General features: G+C 51.3%; 1 protein-coding gene across 2 annotated transcripts; it reads left to right on the top strand.

The window, feature by feature from the left end:
• The first annotated feature begins 1644 nt into the window (after positions 1 to 1644).
• Positions 1645 to 10327, top strand: MRM1 (mitochondrial rRNA methyltransferase 1). 2 transcript variants are annotated; one of them, XM_037371144.1, is made up of 5 exons: positions 1650 to 2687; positions 3128 to 3221; positions 5138 to 5258; positions 9333 to 9452; positions 9589 to 10327. In XM_037371144.1, the coding sequence occupies exons 1-5, from the start codon at positions 1897 to 1899 to the stop codon at positions 9636 to 9638; spliced, it is 1176 nt and encodes a 391-aa protein (XP_037227041.1). In that variant the 5' UTR covers positions 1650 to 1896; the 3' UTR covers positions 9639 to 10327. The 2 variants fall into 2 exon arrangements, with proteins under 2 accessions (XP_037227047.1, XP_037227041.1); XM_037371150.1 differs by lacking the exons at positions 9333 to 9452; positions 9589 to 10327 and adding an exon at positions 6385 to 9326 and having other exon boundaries at positions 1645 to 2687.
• Positions 10328 to 19812: the final 9485 nt, after the last annotated feature.

Raw genomic sequence — 19812 nt, 5'->3', positions numbered from 1 at the left:
TTTCTTTTATGAAGAGTTCAAACAGAAACGTGATTTTGGTTCTTCATAAGAAAAACTGTAATTACTTTCTAGAGCAGAATAGTGCCCAGTTGTCTCACAGATGACCTGTGGAGGCTGGACTTGCTGGTCCTTGTTGGAAGGATGCTGCGTTCTACAGGGGTTCGCGGCAATCCCCAGGCAGGCTGCTGGGCATGGCTGGGTTTGACTAAGCTGTGCAAGGGATGAGCTGCTGTTGCTATTCGGACTTGGATATTGAACTCTTTTCTCGTGCTTGCCTGGAAGCAAGGCAGCTTATTGTTGGCATAACTGAAGGCGGTTTTGTTTCCTAGTCCCCTTTCAGCTTGTCCAAGCACAGAGGCACATTGCTGAGCCCAAGTCTGTAGTCAGTGACAACGAAGTTTTTGCAAATGCGTGTTGAATGGCTGAACTGGCTGCCATTGCTGGATTTGAGGCAGATATTTTGGATGCCTTGTAAATAGGTAGAGAGCATTTATAGGATTAAAACAATATTTGGGTTTTTTTTTCCTATTCTTGTGCTTTTTTTTCTGTTTGTCATACACGTTGTACCTATCATCCGTTGTGTTAAAACTGCTGTACCTGCAGCGTGTTTTCTGGCAAATTACGGGATCTTGGGTGAGTAGTCTCAGCTCTGATCTTTTTTGGGGAGGAACCACGGGCACAGTTGGCTCTGGCAAGCAGCAGGAAGGACATGGTTTTACTTAAAATCTCTCAATCTGTACAAGCAATTTTGTGGTATTTTTGAGTCCAGATGTAACAATGCTTCAGATTAACCGTATAGAAAAGGAATTGAAAAATTTCTGCTTCTCTCTGTAAAATCCTTTTGAAAGAGTACCACTGTGGTTTGTCCCCTATGGCCCACACAGAGGGATAAACGCCTGGCAGCCCTAACACTATTGCTGTGAACGGCCCGGTTCCCTGCCTGCCCCTTGTCTTACCCATTTATGAAATTAAAAGATGGAAATGGAGTATCCATTTAGGAGAAGAGCAGTTTTGGTGTAAGGTGACAGGCTGGTGGCGAGGTGGGCCCAGGGCCTGCCCACTGCCCTGGGAGCCCTTTCTGCCCGTGTGTGGGGCAGCACGTCGCCTGGGTGGTGAAGAGGCTGGAATGGCTTATTTTTTCTTTTTAAATATTAAGAATATCAGGGCTAGGCCAAGGCCAGGACTCTGCAGAGCGCTGGTGCTCCTGTTGCCGGGCTGGGTGGTGCCGGTTGTTTGGCCTGGGGCCTGTGGGATGCTGCCCCTCACCTCACCAAGGCTGGGATGCCCTAATGAAGCGGTTCCGATTTTCTGGTTAATTAAGGCCCTGTCAGTGCAGGCCACAGGGGTCGGCTCCCCTCAGGCTCGGGGGCAGCACCAGCCCTGCCCTCGCCCCACGGGGTGACCCGGCTGGGCCTAAGGGTGAGGGGACTGCGCTGCCCTCCTGCCTCACGGCTGCGGGTCTGGCTGGGAGCTGGGGCCGGTGAGGGGCCGCGCTCTGTCAGGGGCCGGAGGGAGCGGCCGGGGCCCGGCTGCGCCCCCGCCCACCGCCAGGCGGCGCTGCCGGGCGGGGCGGAACATCCCCCGGCTGCTGCGGCCGCGTGCCCACCCGGAAGTGGTGCGGCGCGCGCGGGCGGTAGGGGCGGGGGCCGGGCTGACGCGTGTCCGCCGCCACCGGCAGCCGCCGTGCAGAGGCGCCCCTCCGCCCGCCCCCTCGCGTGCCCGCCCCCTGCCGTCGCCCCCGTTTTGCGGCCGGGCTGCCTGTGGGGCCGAGCTCTGTGTCTTCCCCCCGGGCAGGGCCCCGTGCCCGCGGTGCGGTGCGGCGCCGCCTCCTGTCGGCTCCGCCGCGGCCTGAGGCCGCGCAGGCCCTGCCCCGCTGGAAAGGCCTTCGGGGCTCCGATGGAGCAGGTGCTGAAGCACAGCGCCCGGTGGGCCGCGGGGCTGCCCCTCGCCGTCTGCCGGCCGCGGTGGGCAGCGCTGAGGTGTTGCTCCACGCGGGAGCAGCCGTCGCCCCGGGCAGCGCCAGCCGCGGGTGGGCCTGAGGAGGGGCCGCCCCCCGGCGGGACAGGCCGGCCGCCCCCGCCAGCCCTCCCGGCGGTCTCCGGAGCGACGGCTGGCTCCGGGGCCCCCCGCGTGGGCCGCCCGTGGCACAAGGCCGAGGAGCGAAGGGGCAGGCCCGCGGCAGCCAGCCGGGAGCGGTGGGGCTGGTCGGGGGGTGACTTCTCCAAGGCGAGGAGGAGGCTGAAGCAACAGCCTCTGTCCGTCGAGAGGACTAAAGGCTCAGAGATCTTATTCGGGATCGCGCCGTGTTCCCTGGCCCTCTCCCAGTCGAGGAGGGATCTGTTCAGGTTGTTCCTCAAGCAGAGCAGCGGCTCTCGGCGGCTCGTTATGAGCGAGTTTGTCCTTCAGGCCACGGCCCGGGGAGTCCCTGTGCACCACGTCACCAGGCGAGAGCTGGATGCTCTTTGCAGAGGTCGGGTCCACCAGGGCGTCTGTTTGGAGGCCACCCCTCTCCATTTCAAGAGTTTGGAGGAAGTTGAGAAGCCTGATTTGGGGGATGAAGAGAGTCCGAACCGACAGCTGATTTGGCTGGTGTTGGAGCAGATCAAGGATCCCATGAACCTGGGGGCACTGCTGCGCTCTGCGTACTTCTTGGGGGTGGACAGAGTGGTGGCAAGCCAGAAGAACAGGTATGAGGTTGGTTATCTGTGCCTTAAGCTTTTTGCTTGCTTTTCCTGCTGGCTCCCAAAGAGGTTTCTAGCCTGCATTGCTCGGTAGCTTCTTCAGAGGGCTGAACTTGGGCAGCTGCTGCTTTGCGTTGCGCTCCGCAGGGAGGCTGCAGGGATGTGGTGTTCCAGGCTAGTAAGGAGCCTCCCTGGGTACTTTCTGGTTTAACGCATTTTGTGTTTCAGTTACCCATCTGCACAAAACTGCTGTAACCTATTTCCTGCGCTAATTTTTCAGCCCTCCTATTCTCCATAGGAAAATGTATCTGTGTAGCAGCGAGATCTTTAGTGGACTAGTTGGAATTGTGTTGCAGAGGCAGGAGAAGGAAACACAGAAATAAAAGTCTCCCGGATTTCTTTTTTTTGCTCTCACATGACACTTTTCCTTTCTTTTTTCCTTGCAGCTGCCCTTTGACTCCGACAGTGAGCAAAGCTAGCTCTGGAACTATGGAAGTCTTCGACGTCTACAGCACAGATGATCTCCGGAGCTTTTTGAAGGTAGAATGTTCCACGGTTTTTTTCCCCTTTCCTTTCAAGAAACCTCAATTATTGCATGTATTGAACAGAGAGGAGGTACAGGAAGAGGACTCGAGTTATTTCCAGTGTCCTGTGCTCCCTCTCTGCAGTCCTGTTTGCTGCCGGTGGTCTGTGCTGTTGGACCACCGCTGACAGGCATGCACCCCCAGTCCCATTCCATCGGGTGGGGGAACAGGTCTGAGTTGTGGGTCATTTTCTGGAAGGTGGCAGTAGCTGGGCAATGCTTTATCTATCTCCCGTACTCAGGATGCGAGCTCGCTAACATGCTCAGGATGCGAGCTCGCTAACATGGGGACCCGTGGGGTAGCGCTGCTGCCTGCGGCAGCTCTTGCCTGGCGTGTGGCGGAGGCAGCGTCCTGGGACCCAAGCACATGATGGCAGTATTGGGCAGCCTTTGGAGCAGGGGAGAGAGGCGAAACCGGGGCTGGTGCGAGCTGCAGGGAATATTTTCACACTGTACTTGTGTGGTGAGGTGAGATAGGGCCCTTTGAAGAAACACGCTGCAAAAGGAAGGGGAATGCACGTGGGAAAACGTGATTTAAACTGAAACAAACCCCTGGGTGTTGCTTTGAATCGGCAGAGTGTGTCAGCCCTGTGATAGCACCGTGTGATTGCCCTGACTCCTCATGGAGGTCCCCTGTGCCCTGGCTGGGCTAAGGACCATCTGAATATCGTGTGTGTGCAGAGCGGGGAGCTGCAGGTTCTCATCTGCCCTCCCCTGTTCATGTGGGATCCCCCAGACTGGGGGGAGCAGTGGAGTTGGAGGGTTCAGCCCAGGGAGGGCAGAGGCTGCAGATCCTCAGGGAAGCAGAGGCACCTAGCCTGCGCTCCCAGGGTCACTGTGTGCCAGTGTCCCGTTTAGGAAGAGCTCGTCACAGTCTGGTGTGACCGCAAGAGGCCTCATGAGCAGAGGTAAGCCTGGACTCTTCACTTGGTGCTAGAAAACCCTTGCCCATCTGTACAGTAGGTCTGTGGCAGGTGGAGCTCTGGATGATGGTGAAATGAAAGATACATAAAATACATTGATATCTAATTGAAACAGCTGGATGAATCACTTTGTTACTGTAAAGCTTGAATTATTAACATTTTCAGCCATTGCAGCAGTTCATTTAATTGGACCCAGATTCACTGGCCTAACCCTTGGCATTGCCTGGCTGGTGTAAATTTGATATAACATAATGTAAAAAGTGCCAGTTTCACAGGAAATGAAGCTGGCAAGAAGCAGCGGCTCTTTTATTGTTAAAATGGCTTTCCAAGACAAATAATTAAGGCTCTTTTTACTAGGGTGTGGAAGGGAAGGCTGGTTCTTTGATTATGTGAGGCACTGAGTGCTGAGTGCCCTGCCTTTTATATGAGCTGATTTTTGGCATCTGAGTTTGAAAATGTGCACTTGTGTTTGAAAACGTTACTGTGGGCTTCTGATGGCTGAGCCTGCACTTGAGAACTTCCACTGCGTTGCTCCATGGATTATCCTTATGCTAATTTGTTTAACGCTACTCTTTTTGTATGCTTTCCTGGCAAAAACCTTCCTAGAACTGTTGTATGGGCAAAAAAAAAGGCTTTTCAGTTGCTGTTTGTTTGCTTGCTGAACTAGAATAAAAAGCAGAAGGGAAATTACTTTTTTTTTCCTTTTTTTTTTTTTTTTCCCCCTTAAATCAAGCTTTGTGTGCTGGTACAGGGAGGACTTTGGTGGTAAAAATTCAAGGGATGCCAAAAAACTAGAAAAGCCAGTTAACCTAACTGAAAATGTAAAAAAAACCCCACAAAACAAAACAAAAAACCAAATAAAAAAATGGGTGTTTGCATACATGACTTAATTTCTTTTTAAGCTTGAAAAGTAGGCAAGTTTTTAACGCTTGTTCCCTTTCCCTTTCTAGGCTAAAACTGCAGAAGGCTGGGAAGTTGTGGGAACGGTCAGCAAGTCTGAGGAGGTGGAAAACGTTCCTGTCATCAGCTGCTTGGAATTCCGGTGGAATAAACCCATTATTATAGTAATAGGTATTTCAATTTAAAGAGCTTTGGGCTTGGTGGAGGTGCACGTATGAGGGACTGATCAGGGGGATGTTTCACTCCAAAGCTAATTGCAGGCCTGCTACATTACATCACAGTTTGGTCTGGACAGGACAAACTGAGCAAGAAGTATTAGAATGAGCTGGCTGCAAATAGAACCAGGAGCTGACAAGCCTCCCAGTAGGAACTGCAAGGACAGGCCAGTTTGTGTAGGTGAACAGGGAGTTTAGTAGCTGCAGAGGGTCTAGGTGACAGTTTCCAGTGGCAGGACAGATCTGGGTCAGGGTAGCCAACAGTGTGTTGTTCTGTGTTGTGTTCTGGGGCGCTTTTAATCCTGTCCTGAAGAGCCCTGAACCTGGATTTTTTGTGTTGGCAAACCACAAACCTGAGTGAGACACCTAGAAGGAACGGGTTTGCGCTTGCTTGGCTGAGGCTGTAATGGTGAGCTGTGCCATGTCTTTGCTCTGTTGTGTTTCCTCTTAAAAAAACAGGAATATATCGCTGTGCTCAGGTCTGGAAAGAAGCATGAGGAGCTGTTGCTGGGATGGTCTGAACTCAAAGTTGGGCTTCGTGGCACAGAAACCACCATGGAGACCAGGCAGTGGCTGCTTTTGTATGCCTAGGAGAAGGCAGGAGCTGTTGGCTCCTGCAGTACCAGCTGGAGGAGTGAGTGTAACCTGCTCCCTGCCAGAGCTGTGCGCTGTCTGAGCAATGGGTGCCACTTTCCTGAGCACCTAGACTGGGCAATTCCTGCACAGCCCTCTGCTTCTGCCCCCTTTGTGCAGAGGATACTGGCAAAGAATGCTGTCTTTCGTAGGTAGAGTATGGGGCTGTGCAGCCTCCCAGAAGTGTGAAGTGAAGGGAGCAGTGGCATCGTGACAGCTAGAGAAAGAAATTCATCCAGGAGTGCTGCTCTAGGCACCCTTGTGTGGCCATGGTGTCGCCCCCCCCACTTTGTGTCACCTGGCAGACACGAGAGCTGGTTTGAGCTTTTACACTTGGAAGTAGTGTCATGCTGGCGATGAGCCATCAAGGGGCTGTAATCCTGCCCCGTGCTGCGGTTTTCTTGGCTCAGAAGACATTCCTTTAATTAAAATGTTTATTGAACTCCTAGAAATACTGACAAGACAACACCGCAAATCTGGCATCTCTACAAGATGTGTGGAGCTATATTATAAAGGGAGTAGGGAGGCTGGCAGTGCTGCTGATGGACCACAAAGAAATGCATCGCAGAAACAACGACAACACCAGGAGAAAGGAAGGGGGTGAAAGTGGCAGTAGTGTCGTTACCTTGAATTATGAGAGATTTCTCCAGGAAAAAGTCCAAATATCCTTTTGTCAAGGGAGATTGGAGGCTGATTGGTAGATGCATGAGGAGAGCTCCCGGACCTTGCAGCAGTAATGATTTCAACTCTCTGCTGAGCACTAACTCTTTGCTGAAAAGAAAATTGAACATTACAGTCGTCTGATGCTGAGGTTGTTTGAAGAAACATCCTAGATCTGAATATGTAGTGTACCTGCAGCTACAGCGAGCAGCAGAGATAATTTAGCATGGTAGTGAGTTTCCTAGCATTGCACAGATTGTCTTGTAAGTTAAGCATTTGCAGACTTGAATTCACCCTCCTGGCATCTTCGCTGCCTTGGCAGGGAGTGATTTGGACAGTCCAGTTTAATGTTGTCTGCACTGGAGTCATTGCCAAAGGTGACAGGCAGGCTGGCTGCCCTGAAGACTGGGAGCCTTTGCGAACAGGAACAGATTGGGAGCACTTAGATGGCTGAGTAAGAAGAGTTTCTGGGTAATTTGTTCTTTTTACTCCTTCGGTCTTTAGCTTGGGGTTTAAGGCTGTTCACGGAATTGTTGGTTTTATGGAGATGCTCGTTTTGCATATTTCTCTTGAACTGCCAGCGTGGATGCTTCTGCCTGGATTTGAATTTCTTGCACTGGAGCCTGCAGTTGTTAAGGTGCTGTAAATTGTAAATGGGACAGGAAACCTGTTCTGTCATTTCAGCCAAGCTCTAACTCTGGTCTTTGAGGCCTGTCAGTGAGGGACAAAGCTAAGAGATGGAAGTCAGAAATCTGAAGTGGGAAATGTTTGGTTCACCAGTATAAACTAGGATTTAATCTGATTCAGTCAGTGCTCCCTCCCTCTTGTCACAGTGTGCAAGTCTTTCTGCCCTGAATTTATGGTTCCTAATTATTTTAAGCAGCCAGAGCCATAAAAAGCTTTGTAAAAGCTGGAAGCAAAATTGCTGCCTTTATTAGGAATCGTAAGACCCTTATCAGGGAGAGGAAAGGATTGCTCCAGGAGCTGTCACGCCTCTGGCAATAGCTGCTGTCCCAGTTGGAGAGTCCCATGAGAACGTGGTTTGAGAGGCTCAGGAGGCAAATATGACTGTAAGTTGTAAAACTTTTCTGTGTTGAATCAGGAAAAAGTAGGATTTTAAATATATATATAATAATTTTTATTTTTAATTATTTCTTGAAGCATCCTTAGAGAGCCACAGTCTAGCGATGAAGAGGCAGGCTGGGCTGTGGGAGGCCTGGCTTCAATTCCTTGTGTCACTCGGGCTTCCCCCATGACCTTGGACAACTCACCCAGGCCTCGTCTGCACTGCTGGCTTACAGAAGAAGGAAAATAATGGTTAGGATGTGATTTTGGTTTTCTGAAGGTTCATTTACCCCAGCCAAAGGATATTTTTGCCTGTATGGCTTATTTCATGTGGGAAGGTGATGCAAGATGCATTACCCAAGGCATTATTTTCCTTACCCGAAATGCATCTTGCCAGTTAGATCAGAGCAGCAAAATATGAGACTGGGCTTCAGCTTCCAGCCTGTGAAATGGGATAAGAACACTTTGCTACCCTGTGCGGGCAGAGGGGTGTCATGCAGATCAGTGCTGAGGGACCTGCTGGGGAGGTGCTATACGTAGACAGTGGGGGAAGAATTTTGTGGCAACTCAACCCAGCAAGGAGCTCCTTATAGAGGAGTGAGTCTCCAGTGGCATAGGAAGTGCCTAAAAGCATCCTTTAAACTTCATGTTTCTAAATCTACGTGAGCTGAGCGAGGCCTTGGTGACAGCGCTGGTTAGGCAGACAGAGGCACAGAAGCCCTGGCAGGCAGCGTGTGCCCCGGCAGTGCCGTCCCAGGATGAGTCTGGTGTTCAGCTGGGGTTGGGCTATGGCTGTGGGAGGGGATCGTGTGGCTTCCAGCGTGCTCAGCCTGTTTTGTCAGAGGGTGAGCACGTCTTCAAAATGAGCTGACTGTTCCTGCAGCCATGTAGCTGTCTGTGTAGCTCTAAATAATGAATGTGGAAGAATTCATTGGGGAGCCGAGTGGGCTGGGAGGTCTGTGGTCTTCTGCATTTTCACTTGTCTGCGCACAGGATTGTTTAAAGCCTCTCCCTTTCCATTTCCCTTTGTGACAGTGTGAGTCAAACAACTACTAATGACCTGGGATAGATTTCAACTCTGTTTCACCAGTGTATCAGCCCAAACATATCAGGGCTGTTGGATGGTTTAACAACTAATCAATTGAAGCCTCTGGTTAAACTGTCTGCATTCACAAGTTGCACCCAGATGGTGGTACTGTGCGCTGAAAAGGCTGAACCCGTCACTATCAATAGGGATGTGGGGTTTGCTGGACCAGATCAGGCCTGTGGCCTCTCGTCTGCCTTGTCCCTCTGGCAGCAACCCGTGTACGTGGTCAGCCATCTGCAGGCACGGTGGCTGCGTGCAGAGGGGAGCTTTGCAGTCACATTACCAGGCTCTGTGCTTTACGCTGTGCGTGCAGGCATGTTGCACAGGTATTTCTCAAAACCACTTCAGATACTTAAGAACAGGTCCAGGGAGGCTGGAGTGGGCCAGGAAGGGAAGGCAGGTAAGGTGCCCATCTTGCCTCTGGTAGTTCTTGGCTGTTGCTGATGGGAGCTGGTGAAGTTTCTGGTGGACTTAGGGGCAAAGGTGTAGTTGCGATAGAGCATTAGCAGGAACTGTACTCGGGAGGGGGGAAAAGGGATGTGGCAGCAGCTGTGAGCTGACCTGAGTAGTGCCTTTCTTCTGCAGGTAGTGAAGGTGATGGGCTTTCCCTAGAGACGCAGCTCTTGTGCCATCGGATGCTGGCCATACCCCCTGGCAGAGTGCTTCACCCTGGGATCGAGTCACTGAATGTCTCTGTTGCTACTGGTAAGAACAGTTCTGAGCACGGAGGCATCATTGTCCAAATTTCTGTATTTAAAAATCAAATATCCAGGCCCGCAGAATGATTTTCTTGTGGTTTAAAAAAGATTTTCTTTAGTTAGTTAGTTTTACTTTCCTACAGGTATTCTCCTGCACTCCATCTGCAGCCAAAAGCTGAGGCATAGTGATTGAAAATGTTTTTTGTTTGGCGGGGGACGCTGCTCGGTGTTCCGTGGCTGTGCTCTGTTGGTGCGGATATGGAAGTGCTCTTTCCAGGGTCTTCGCCGTCACTGCAAGTTACGGGGGGGTGTCCCGTTGATGCGAGCTGTGTCTTGGCTGCTGCACCATACCACCAGAACCCTCCTGGCTTAATGCTGAAGTCAGACACCTGCACGTACTGAGTGACACCTGCCACTGGCACCTGGGAGGAGCGGCTGTAAGGAAGGCAGACAAAGCTGGGTTTTCAAAGCAGCCAGCCGTGTACTTCGTTCTTGCCGTTCCGTACTCACTGTGATGGCTGCGAGCTTCGTGCTTGTTGCACAGGGGACTTTGTATGTCACCTGTGCTGTGGAGAGAATGTGGGCTGAGAGCAGCTGTGCCCACCCTGTGCCCCCTGCCTGAGCCCACCGCCCCCCTAGCAGCTGAGAGGGTGCAGGCGAGAGCCAGGTGTGATTTGGGACAACTTGGTAGCAATTTCTTCATGATGAGGCGGTTTCTCTGTTCGATATTGCTGCTTGAATGTCTGTAAACACACCAAGTTGTACTTGGTTGTAAAGCAGATCTGCAGCGCTGCCGAAAGATGGACACGAGCTGTTAGGAAACAGCTGTAGTGGGGATAAATGCAGCCCATTGAAATAAAGCCTCTGTAAAGATTGGTAGTAGACTTGAATCAATCCTTTTTGTGTCATATATAAATCCGGGGTGTGATTAGTGGAACAGAGCACTTCTTTCAGGTAGTAAGAGGAATCAGGAGCTTGTTCTCTTCTGGAGAAGTTTCCTTTCCTTGGTGGGCCTGATCCTACTGGATGCTGAGCTGCCCCAGCTGCACGGTTCCGCTGATGGCATGGGGCTAGGGTGAGGGTGGCTTCGTTTGCAAATACCCTGGTTGAAAACCAGGCTGGCTAAATTATTGAGAACCAAATGAATGTTATCACTTAGCACCTTAATTATTTTATTTAGCTACTGTGGCCCTTTGCACAGGATTCCTCATTAACACTTAATTTACAGTGCCCTTTAGGGATAATTTCAAACAATTCAGCTTAGTCTCCCCCCTCCCCCCCCTTCCAAATGAACAAGTAAATCACTCAGAGTGACTAATTAGGACTTTCCTTTGAGCTAAATGAAGTCTGTAAACTGGTCTGTGGATGTGGAGGATTTTCCCATGCATCCCTGGGAGGACCTGGCCGGTGGGTGCTGCAGCCGTGGGTGGCTATGGGGCTGGGGACACCCCAGGTGCCAGGGATGGGGGACAGGATGGGACACAGAGCTCTTGAAAGGTGTCATGTGCTCACTTCTGTGGCTGCGGTGGAGAAGGGTGCCTGGCACGGTGGCGTGCATCTTGGGCTGTGTCTGCCCCTTCACCCACTCCGGTGGAAAAGGACAAACCCCAGATCCCTCCGAAACGACAGCCGTCGTGCGAGCTGGTCGCAGAGTGACGGTGAGCGGGTGCATGACAGGGGCGACAGCTCTTGCGTTGTGTGGGCTGCATGTGGGTTTGGTCTGGTGGTTTGCTTGGTTGTTTTTTTTTTAAATGATGAAATAAAAGGGCTCCGGGCCAGGGAGGCTGTAGGCCAGCCCTGTGCTGCAGCAGCTGTGGGTGCCCCAGCAGAGGGTGCCCGTGGCTCAGATTTCCTCATTTTTCTCAGGAAAGATTCATCACTTGGGGCTAACTGAATCCTTCCTTCCAAGCAGCAGGGATGAGGCTAAAACCATTTCTTTATTCTTGACCTGTAGGTAAGTATATATATTTCTGATATCATAGGAAGTGCACTTTCTCCTTTTTGCTTTTATTTGTTTATTTATTTAAGCAGTACCTTAACAGAGGAGATGCTTCACTGGCTTTGTGTGTGTTTGGGAAAGCCGGGCACCATCAGACTGTGCTTGACCATGCTGGCTCACCCCCTCTAATGAGGACGCAAGTGAGTAACGACAGAACAGCTACTTTACTCCTGGAAGGCACCCAAAAAGCTTTGAAACCTCAGTGCCTGCAGCAGCGCTGCCGACAGGTTGGGTGAAGTAGGTCAAAGTTCCCGCAGTTACTTGTCCATTGCTCCAGCAGCCATTGCAACTCCCCTACAGATTTCCCCTTGCAGCTGCTGCATCCCCAGAGCACCTTGATTTGGCACTGAAGTATCAGACAAGGCTTACTGGGAGTTGCGTGAGGCTTGAGTTTTAAGAGACAGGAGTTTGATCGCTTAACTAGGGCTGCAGCTCAGATTTTTGTGCTTGAGAGCTGCAACACAGTCTTCTGTGAGCACAGTAGATCCCACTCCAGACAGCTCTGCTGTTCACGTTCAGCCTGTTTCCCTTGGTGGAAGTTTTGGCCCAGATTTGTTTCACTGGGATTCTGCTCCGCTATCAGCCAGATGTATCTGCCATGGCCAATGTATCTGCCGTGGCCAATGCTTTTTCCTTTGCCCCAGCTCCATCCTGCTCTGGGCTGAGACCCGCAAGGAACATGGGGACCTCTGCACACTTGCACCTTTGGAGATGGAGCTTTGTGCTGTGCTATTTGCCCCGGATCTAATAAATGAGTTCCATTAATTGGATCATTGCCTGCTTCTCCAGTTAATTTCCTGGATATTTTTAAATGTTAAAATGTAGTTTTTATAGTCTTTCATTATTTTTAGCCTTAAGCTTGACTATAATCGTCCCTGTAATGTAACTGTAAGAAAACTCCCAGCTTTAAATCATAAAGGAGGACATTAATTGTCATTTTTTTGTGTTCATCAGCAAGATCAAAACATGCTTCCTGATTACTTCTGTTTGTACATACAGTCTCTTTGATGTTTAGATATGAATAAAGTGTGTGTGTGTGTGTAGTTTGAAAGTCAATTCTTCCCTCCCTGCTGCTTGTCATGGATTCCTTTTGGAGGCTTATTTACCAAATTGATTTTAAAATTTACTAATTGCCCTTCCAAAATGATTTCTCAATAATCAAAGTGTCTCTAAGCACAGTGACAAAATATTTGTCTTCCTTGGTTCAGAAGACACGCTTCGTGCCTTGGCTTTTTTATCCTCAAAACCGGGGCGAACACAAATTTTTTCACCTCCGAGAATCAACTCCAGGGAGAACTGGTTGCAAGAGAAGCTCAGCGCATGCCCCAGGTTTCACTTTTGTGCACAGATCATCAAGACGACCGAAAAAATCGTAATCCATCAAATCCATCACTGGGTCCCAGGGAGGTTTCCTGAAGCTGGAAAGGCTTTGGGACAGAGAACACCTTTGTCTTTGCAAAGCTCGAGGTGGTACCATGGCTGAAGGGGACAGCGGGGGGGGGGGATGCTGGGCTGGGGCGGGAGTAGCCGGTGCTGGAAATGCCACCCAAGAGGCACCTTCCTCGCCGGTGGTGGGGAATCCTCCACCGCGCCACAGCCACAATCTGAGTTTGTAAATGTAATCAACCTTGAGGTCTTGTTACTTCCACAGGTGCAATTAACAGTACCATCTGCTAATCCGTGATTAACGATGTTTACAAATATGCTACAACATGTTAAAATGTGCTGGCACTTTTTTTTTCCTTTTTTTTTTTTTTTTTTTTTTTCTCTCTCTCTCTCCCTGTTCCGGCACAGGAGCTGTGCCGCCGGCAGCAGTGCAGGAGGGCTTTCCCGGTGGAGGGCTCCCCATACCCCACCATTAATTCACAGACATTTTGTTTTCATTATTTAAAAGTGCTGTTAAACTCCAAACCAGCTGTAGGAATGACAAGTTCAAATCAGAAGGTCAGTGCTGCTAAATGGGATTTAATTGCATGGGGGTTGAGGTACAAACTGATGAATCTGAATAATAAAACTTTGTGGGGAGCGACATATGGTGCAGTTTAAAGTAAATTTTTATTGATCATCCCACAACTGATGTGTTAATGGGATGGCAGTCTTTGCTTTGGGTTTGATATTGATGTGGAGTTTTAATAATGTCACACAGGAATATTGTGGAGGGGTTTATAATTTAAAAAAAAGAGTTTTCTATTAACTGTCGCCTTCTTTTTAACAGAGAGAGGAATACATTATATCACTGCTGTATGTCCTCCAGATCTAGGTTACATGTAATTGCTCGGTAATTGGTAGAACCATGTAAAAGCCATGGTATTTGCCAGTAAACCCCCCTAAGTTGCCATGAAATTGAAGTGTGATATTTATTCTCTACAAAACTTGCCACCCAAATATCGTGTATGATCAGGTTTGGTCACTGCCGAGACGTTTCTGCAGCGGCTGTGCTGTGCGTAACGCCTGCACGCGCGGGTTCTGCACCGATACCGTGCTCGGGGGCTGGGGGGGGTCTCACCGGGGGGGTAAGGGGTGATTTTGCTTCAAGGGAAGATGCTTTAACCTCCCTTGGGCTTCAGTCTCAGGATTATTGCAGCTATTTCAAGGCCCAACTCAAAATGATGGAGGTTTGGAGGAAGCTGGAGAAGTTCTTGTGTTTTCAGTGGGACTGGGACTTGTCACTGCACTTCTGATGGGTTTTGAAGCTGGTGGAGGTGAAATAAGTGTCAGTACACGGGGGCGCGGGCTGGTCGCCTGTATTTTACTTTCTCTTTAAGTAGGGCCTCCAAAACTCTTCCCATCTTGGCGATTTCCATCATTTAACCACGACTCTGGTTTAGAGACCTCAGCCCCGTGGCCGTGTGAGGGCTCACGTGCCAGGAGCTCTGCTTGGGGGTTTTGCCCTCTGACGGCGTTTTCTGCCCCCTCCTGCGAAATGCCTGGGGGGGCTCAGCGAGGACTCCTTACCGCCTGCTGCATGGCGTTAAATATGGGCGGCAGTAATTGCCTTGCTTATGATCAATAGTTTTATATACTTTAAAAATGTAACAATCCACTGTGGATTGATGCAAAGTTAAACCTGCCAATTTTTATTTTTTTTTCTTCCCGCTGGCCTGTTTTAGAAGCTGCCAGCTCAGCAGTGTTTCCCCTGTGCTGGGGAAGCGGTAGCTCAGCTGTTTTCTCTGAAGATCCGAACATCGCATCCTGTGCGTCCCACGGATGCGGCCCCGACTCTGCCAGCTCCCTTTCGACGGCCACTTGCACAGGACGGACGCTGTAGTGTCTGCAGTTGGGTGTAAATGTCCTTCCGTAATATTTGTAAAGCTGCCTTTGAAAGGTTTGTACAGAAGATAAAAAGTCCGCCCAACCCTGGGGGTTCAGGGTCCTGGCGAGGTGTCTGAGCACCAAAGTGCCCGCAGGAGAGCGGGCAGAGGGGCCAGGCTCAGCCCCGTGGGGCAGCTCGGGGTGACCAGCACTGCTAAGGGCTCGGGGGTCTCGGCTCGGAAGCCTCCATGTCTGTATAAATCATTAGTGCAACTCTGATGTTTAATTAATTGGAGCAGTTGCTGCCTGCTTCTCCTGCAGGAACCGATGAATAGTAAAATGATGCTTTCCCTCCTCTCCTCTTCCCACGTCCCCAAACCGCAATCCCTTTTCCCATTTTTGAGAGCTGTGGATGTGCTTTTTCCTTCATCCTGCCGAGGCTCCCTGGGGTGGGGGTGCTGCAGGCTGACCCCCCCTGTTTGCAGACTTGGCTGGGCACACCAGTGCAGCCCCCGTCCCGCAGAACCCCTCGCTGCCACCCACCTTCCCTCAGGTGCTGGAGCTGCAGCACATGTCCCCTTCCCTGCTGTGCCGCATGGGCTCGGGGACGGGAGCGATGGGGGGGATCGGAGCGAGGGGGTCCCGGGGTGAGATGAAGTAGCGGATGGTGGAGCGATGCTGCAGCAGTGCAGGATGGAGGTTGTCCCGCCGGTGCTGCAGCCAGGTGTCCTTGTGCATGCCGATACCAGGGTATGGGATAGCATTGTACGTTAGAGATGCGTGACAGGGAGTTCCAGCACGGGGAGGTAGCCCTTTTCCATGTGGGATTGTTCCTGGCACACACGCTCCATCCCGCGAGCAGCAGCTGGGGGGAATTGGGCAGTTTTGCAACCCCAGCCCAAGCTGCTGGTGCAGGCCCTATCCCTGTTGGCTGAGGATGGAGCAAGTTGGTGCCATCAAACCCCCCCGAGCCGAGCCCAGGCAAGCCCCCCGCTCCCCAGCGGCACTGCAGGGGGGTCGGCAAGCGGGAGAGAAAAGGGAGGGGGACGCAGGAGCGATGCGCCAGGGCTCGCGTTCCCCGGCAGAATAAATGAGGTGGTGGTGTCTGGCGGTGCCTTCGCAGCTTTGCCAACCCTCATTAGCACCTTTCAGCAAAGCGGAGCTTATTCAAACTGTATCACAAGTCTTTTGCTGGAGATTGCATCTGTGCCTAATATGCATTTTTATATAAACAAGGGTACTAAATGGCCTTTCAGTTCCCTCTGTAATGTCTTTTTTAATGGAAGGTCCTGAATTAAGAACATATATATATGACTCTAAGAATTTTCTAAGTGATATTGAAAACCTATTGTAAAGTAGGATTTCTCCTTGCAAAATTATTTTAATGAGGTTCCAGTTTATTTTCTGGCTATATTTTACTTATTTAATCCTCCAGAGGGGCTTTTCAGAGGCAGCATCTCATTTTCAATGCAACTATTCTTAACATTAGAGAAAACTACCTTTCTGAAATGCATGAAGGAAAAAAAAAACAACAACCCAACCAGAGGAAGATGTACGAGATAAGAATAAACTTGAAAAGCTTTGAGGTGGTTTATGGCTTCTCTTGAAAGAATAACAGTTCATGTATTTTTGTTATGGTGTGGTTTAATGATGCTTGCAGAAAAAAGATAAGGTAGAAATGGAAATATAAAATTAAACCAGCAAAGTGAATGTGATTATTTTAGTTACTAGTATTACCTGGGGAAAACGCTCTCGGGGTTTTTTATCTAGACTAAATATTTGCTTTTCTAAAAGGGAAGGCCCTCTGCATCTCCTGGCACGAGGCTGGAAAGTGAAATTTTCCCGTGGTCCAGCAATCGCGGGAGGATGGAGGTGTCTGCTGGAGCCCTGGCTGCCCCCGCAGCAGGTCCGTCGCAGCCCACCGTGGGTCCTGCGGGGATGCGCTTTGCACGGGCTGGCTTTGCCACCACGGGAGGTGGCCCTGAGGGGCTCCACAGCCTCACCCTTGTGGCTGTGCTGCAGGTGGGGGGAGCGAGGAGGAGGCATGGGGGGGGGCCTGGCCCCCAGTGTCTGTGTGTGATGGGGGCTTTGCGCCTCTTCTGGAGGACCTTCCTTCACCAGGATCTGGGCACAGCACATCCCCAGGGTGGCATGGGCTTGTCCCATCCCACCTGTGCCATGCAGCAGCCTGTGCACATCCCTCCCCTCTCATTTCACCCACCCATCCCCAGCTGTGGGTGCAAACCTGGGACCCCCGCAGCGGTGCATTCAAAGACTGTCCTGATCCAAGAACTCTTGCCTTCCCTGGGCAGCTCTGCAGGTTTCCAGTCCAAGGCGAGCTGCTGTGGGGTCACCTGGCCGTGCAGTTTGATGGGGACCCGACAGGATCAGCCAGATCTCCAGTCAACTCGGACACCCAAGTTGGGTTGGCTGCTTGGCCCCTCGGCATCCCACCCCAGCTGCCGCCGGGTCACAAGAGGTAAACTTGCCGATGAATTAAGTCTGACATGTGGCCTTGAGCCTCCCCGGGTAGTTAATTTTTCAATTTCTTTCATGGATCTGGAATAGCAAAGAGTTTGTTTATAATTAAAGTACTTGAAGATTTATACTTTAATTCAAATAGCTGAAAATAAGCAGTTTCTGTGTAGGTTTCTTCACTATCAGAATCTAAAACAGATTATTATGTAAATTTTTTCGATCCTAAATTCATTATAATATTCAATTTCAGGAAATGCTCTTGACCATCTGCTGCTGCTCTAAGAAATGAGTCTTGGAGATTGTTTACTACCAGAAATATTGTAGGAATTTAGGGTAGATCACAGTGGAGTGTAAGGGCAATGTACTGGTTTCTGAGGCTGGTTACATAAACCCGCAGTGCTGATGCCAGGAGCCGAGTGAGTCGGGAAGCGCATCTGGGGTGGTGGCAGCTCCTGCACCACCAGCATCCTGGCTTGTCCTGGCTCGCAGCACCGGTGCCACCCCCCGTCCCCATCCTCAGGGATGTCCCGTCTGTGAGTGCAGGGTACTGGTCCCTCTGTACTGTAGGGAGGCAGTATGGATTAATTCCTGGTCTTAATAACTGTGGTTTGCGATCCCTGGGATGAACAGCACTGTGAAAGTATCATTTGTTATTTATTGTCACCTTCAGACTTGCCAAGAGGAGAAGTGTGTTGATCCCCAGCGAGCTCGTGCTCTCGATGATTAGAGCAAGAGGGGGCGAAGCCCTCGTCACCTGCACACACGCAGGACCGGGAGCCCAGCAGTAGCACCGAGACGTGCTGAACTTTAATCTATTTTTTCCAGTGTATTTTCCTACCAAAGCTTGTGTGTCATTAGCGGTGTCAGGTGCAACAGATGAAGCCCAGGAGCAGTGATACAGCCCCGCTGCAGGTCAGACTCACGTCCCCAGGCGCTGCTCCTCCCCGGCTCCCAGCATTTGCTTTTGCTGCCATTATTCACCCTCTGCAAGACACTAAAGGATGTTGCTGCCTCCCTGCTTGCTCCTACACGTTTGGGTTTGGCTTTGGCTTTGTATGAGGAGCAGTGTATTACATGGGGTTTCTTTTCCTTCCACCGCAGCCTTGCTCAACAAGTGCAGCACCCACGGGGCCAGCGGCTGCTGCCGATCGATGGGGCTGGGGCCGGAGCCCTGCCCGCCCTTCCCGGCGACTGCGCCCAGTATTGACGGATCGAAGCGGCGAGCAGGGCCGAGGGTGGGAAGCAACGGCTGCTGGCGGGGAGCGGGAGGGAGCCACAGCAGGGGTGTCCCCAGGGCTCGTGCTCCCGCTGGACCGGCAGCCGAGCATCACCCGGGCATCCTCCTGGCACGGGGGATGCGGCTGCCCCGTCTGCTGTGGGGTCGAGCTGGGGGTGATGCTGCACGGGGAATATTTGTTCATATTGAATTATGTTCAGTATTTGGAAAGATGAGCTATTAATGTAGGGGAATAGACTTCAGAAGGGCACTTGTGTCCATCTGGATGTGCGGCGTAGGAGTGCCTGCGCACAGGGGATGCCTACGAGGGGTGGCTGTAAGCGTGTAGTGTAGGGCTAGCAGTTTCTATAGGGGTGGGCACAAAGGGCTCGCAGCACTACTCCTCGTGCAGCACTGCACCTGCCAGTGTAGTAACTTCAGAGCATTGTCTGAGGTCGGTTTTTTAGCCACTGGTTTCGCTACAAGGCTTGTCTGTACTACCCGTGGTGTGTAGGAAGGTGGTGACGTAAGTGTGGGTCTGCAGGACAGGGGCTGTTCAGCCGCCCTTGGATAAACCTCAGCGTGGAGTGTGACGGAGAGGGGTTTTGTTCCTGTCGGTCTTTATTCCCATCCGAATTCTGACACGAGTGTTTTCTTATCTGCCGCTGTCCCAGGCTCCAGTATGCAAACCCCAGCAATCGCTAATCGCCTTATTTCCCCTCCTTCAGGGAAATTTTAACTCTTGTCCTCTGCGCTGAGTAGATCTTTAAGCCGGTAATAATGTGAGACAGAGGGAAATTAACGGCCTTGTCCTGCCCCTTCCCTGGTTGAAAACTACTAAAGAATTAAAGTAAAGAATTAAAAAAGGTCTAATTTTGCACCGAAATGCTTTTCCTGCCAATGAGGGGTTTGGTTTTTAGAGGGTCTGAGGGAAGGTGGAGACACCCTGTGCCCTCGCCATTGCTGTCCCCCCTCCGTGGGTGCCGGTGGCTGCCGTGCCTGTGGGGCCGTGAGGATGGGGTGCTGGGGTGCCCCCCCCCCGCCCCGGTCCATGCCACTGCCTGAGACTGGACCTCTGCAGCCCACAGCCGCCCCGGTGGCTCGCTCCCGTTTCGGTGTGCTCATCCCCATCGGTGACACCTACGGAGGGGATGAGGAAGGCGGGTGGCCTTCCTCCGCTGGCCGGGGGCGCGGTGTGGGTGCTGCACCCTGCGTGCTTCACTGGGGTGTAGGTCTGGGGGGGCCAGGGCCACGGTGGCCTTTGTCTGCCTGTGCCAAACAGATGTGAACAAACCCGAGTTCGATTTCCAAGACCGCCTGGGGAATATTGCTAACTAATTATAGAAAACAGAAGATGTGCTCCCCTCCTCTTGCATTTTTTGATAAACATTGTCTCCTCTCAACAGCTGAGTATTTAATTAG

This window comes from Falco rusticolus, chromosome 1 (genome assembly GCF_015220075.1).
Source record: "Falco rusticolus isolate bFalRus1 chromosome 1, bFalRus1.pri, whole genome shotgun sequence".
Classification (NCBI taxonomy): domain Eukaryota; kingdom Metazoa; phylum Chordata; class Aves; order Falconiformes; family Falconidae; genus Falco; species Falco rusticolus.
This window is presented reverse-complemented; position numbering and strand designations above follow the sequence as displayed.

Bases quoted from the DNA above. Each gene is read 5' to 3' on its own strand.
- MRM1 (XM_037371144.1), top strand. From the start codon at position 1,897: ATGGAGCAGGTGCTGAAGCACAGCGCCCGGTGGGCCGCGGGGCTGCCC. The intron at 3,222-5,137 runs GTAGAATGTTCC...TTCCCTTTCTAG, and splicing joins ATCTCCGGAGCTTTTTGAAG to GCTAAAACTGCAGAAGGCTG. The intron at 5,259-9,332 runs GTATTTCAATTT...TTTCTTCTGCAG, and splicing joins ACCCATTATTATAGTAATAG to GTAGTGAAGGTGATGGGCTT.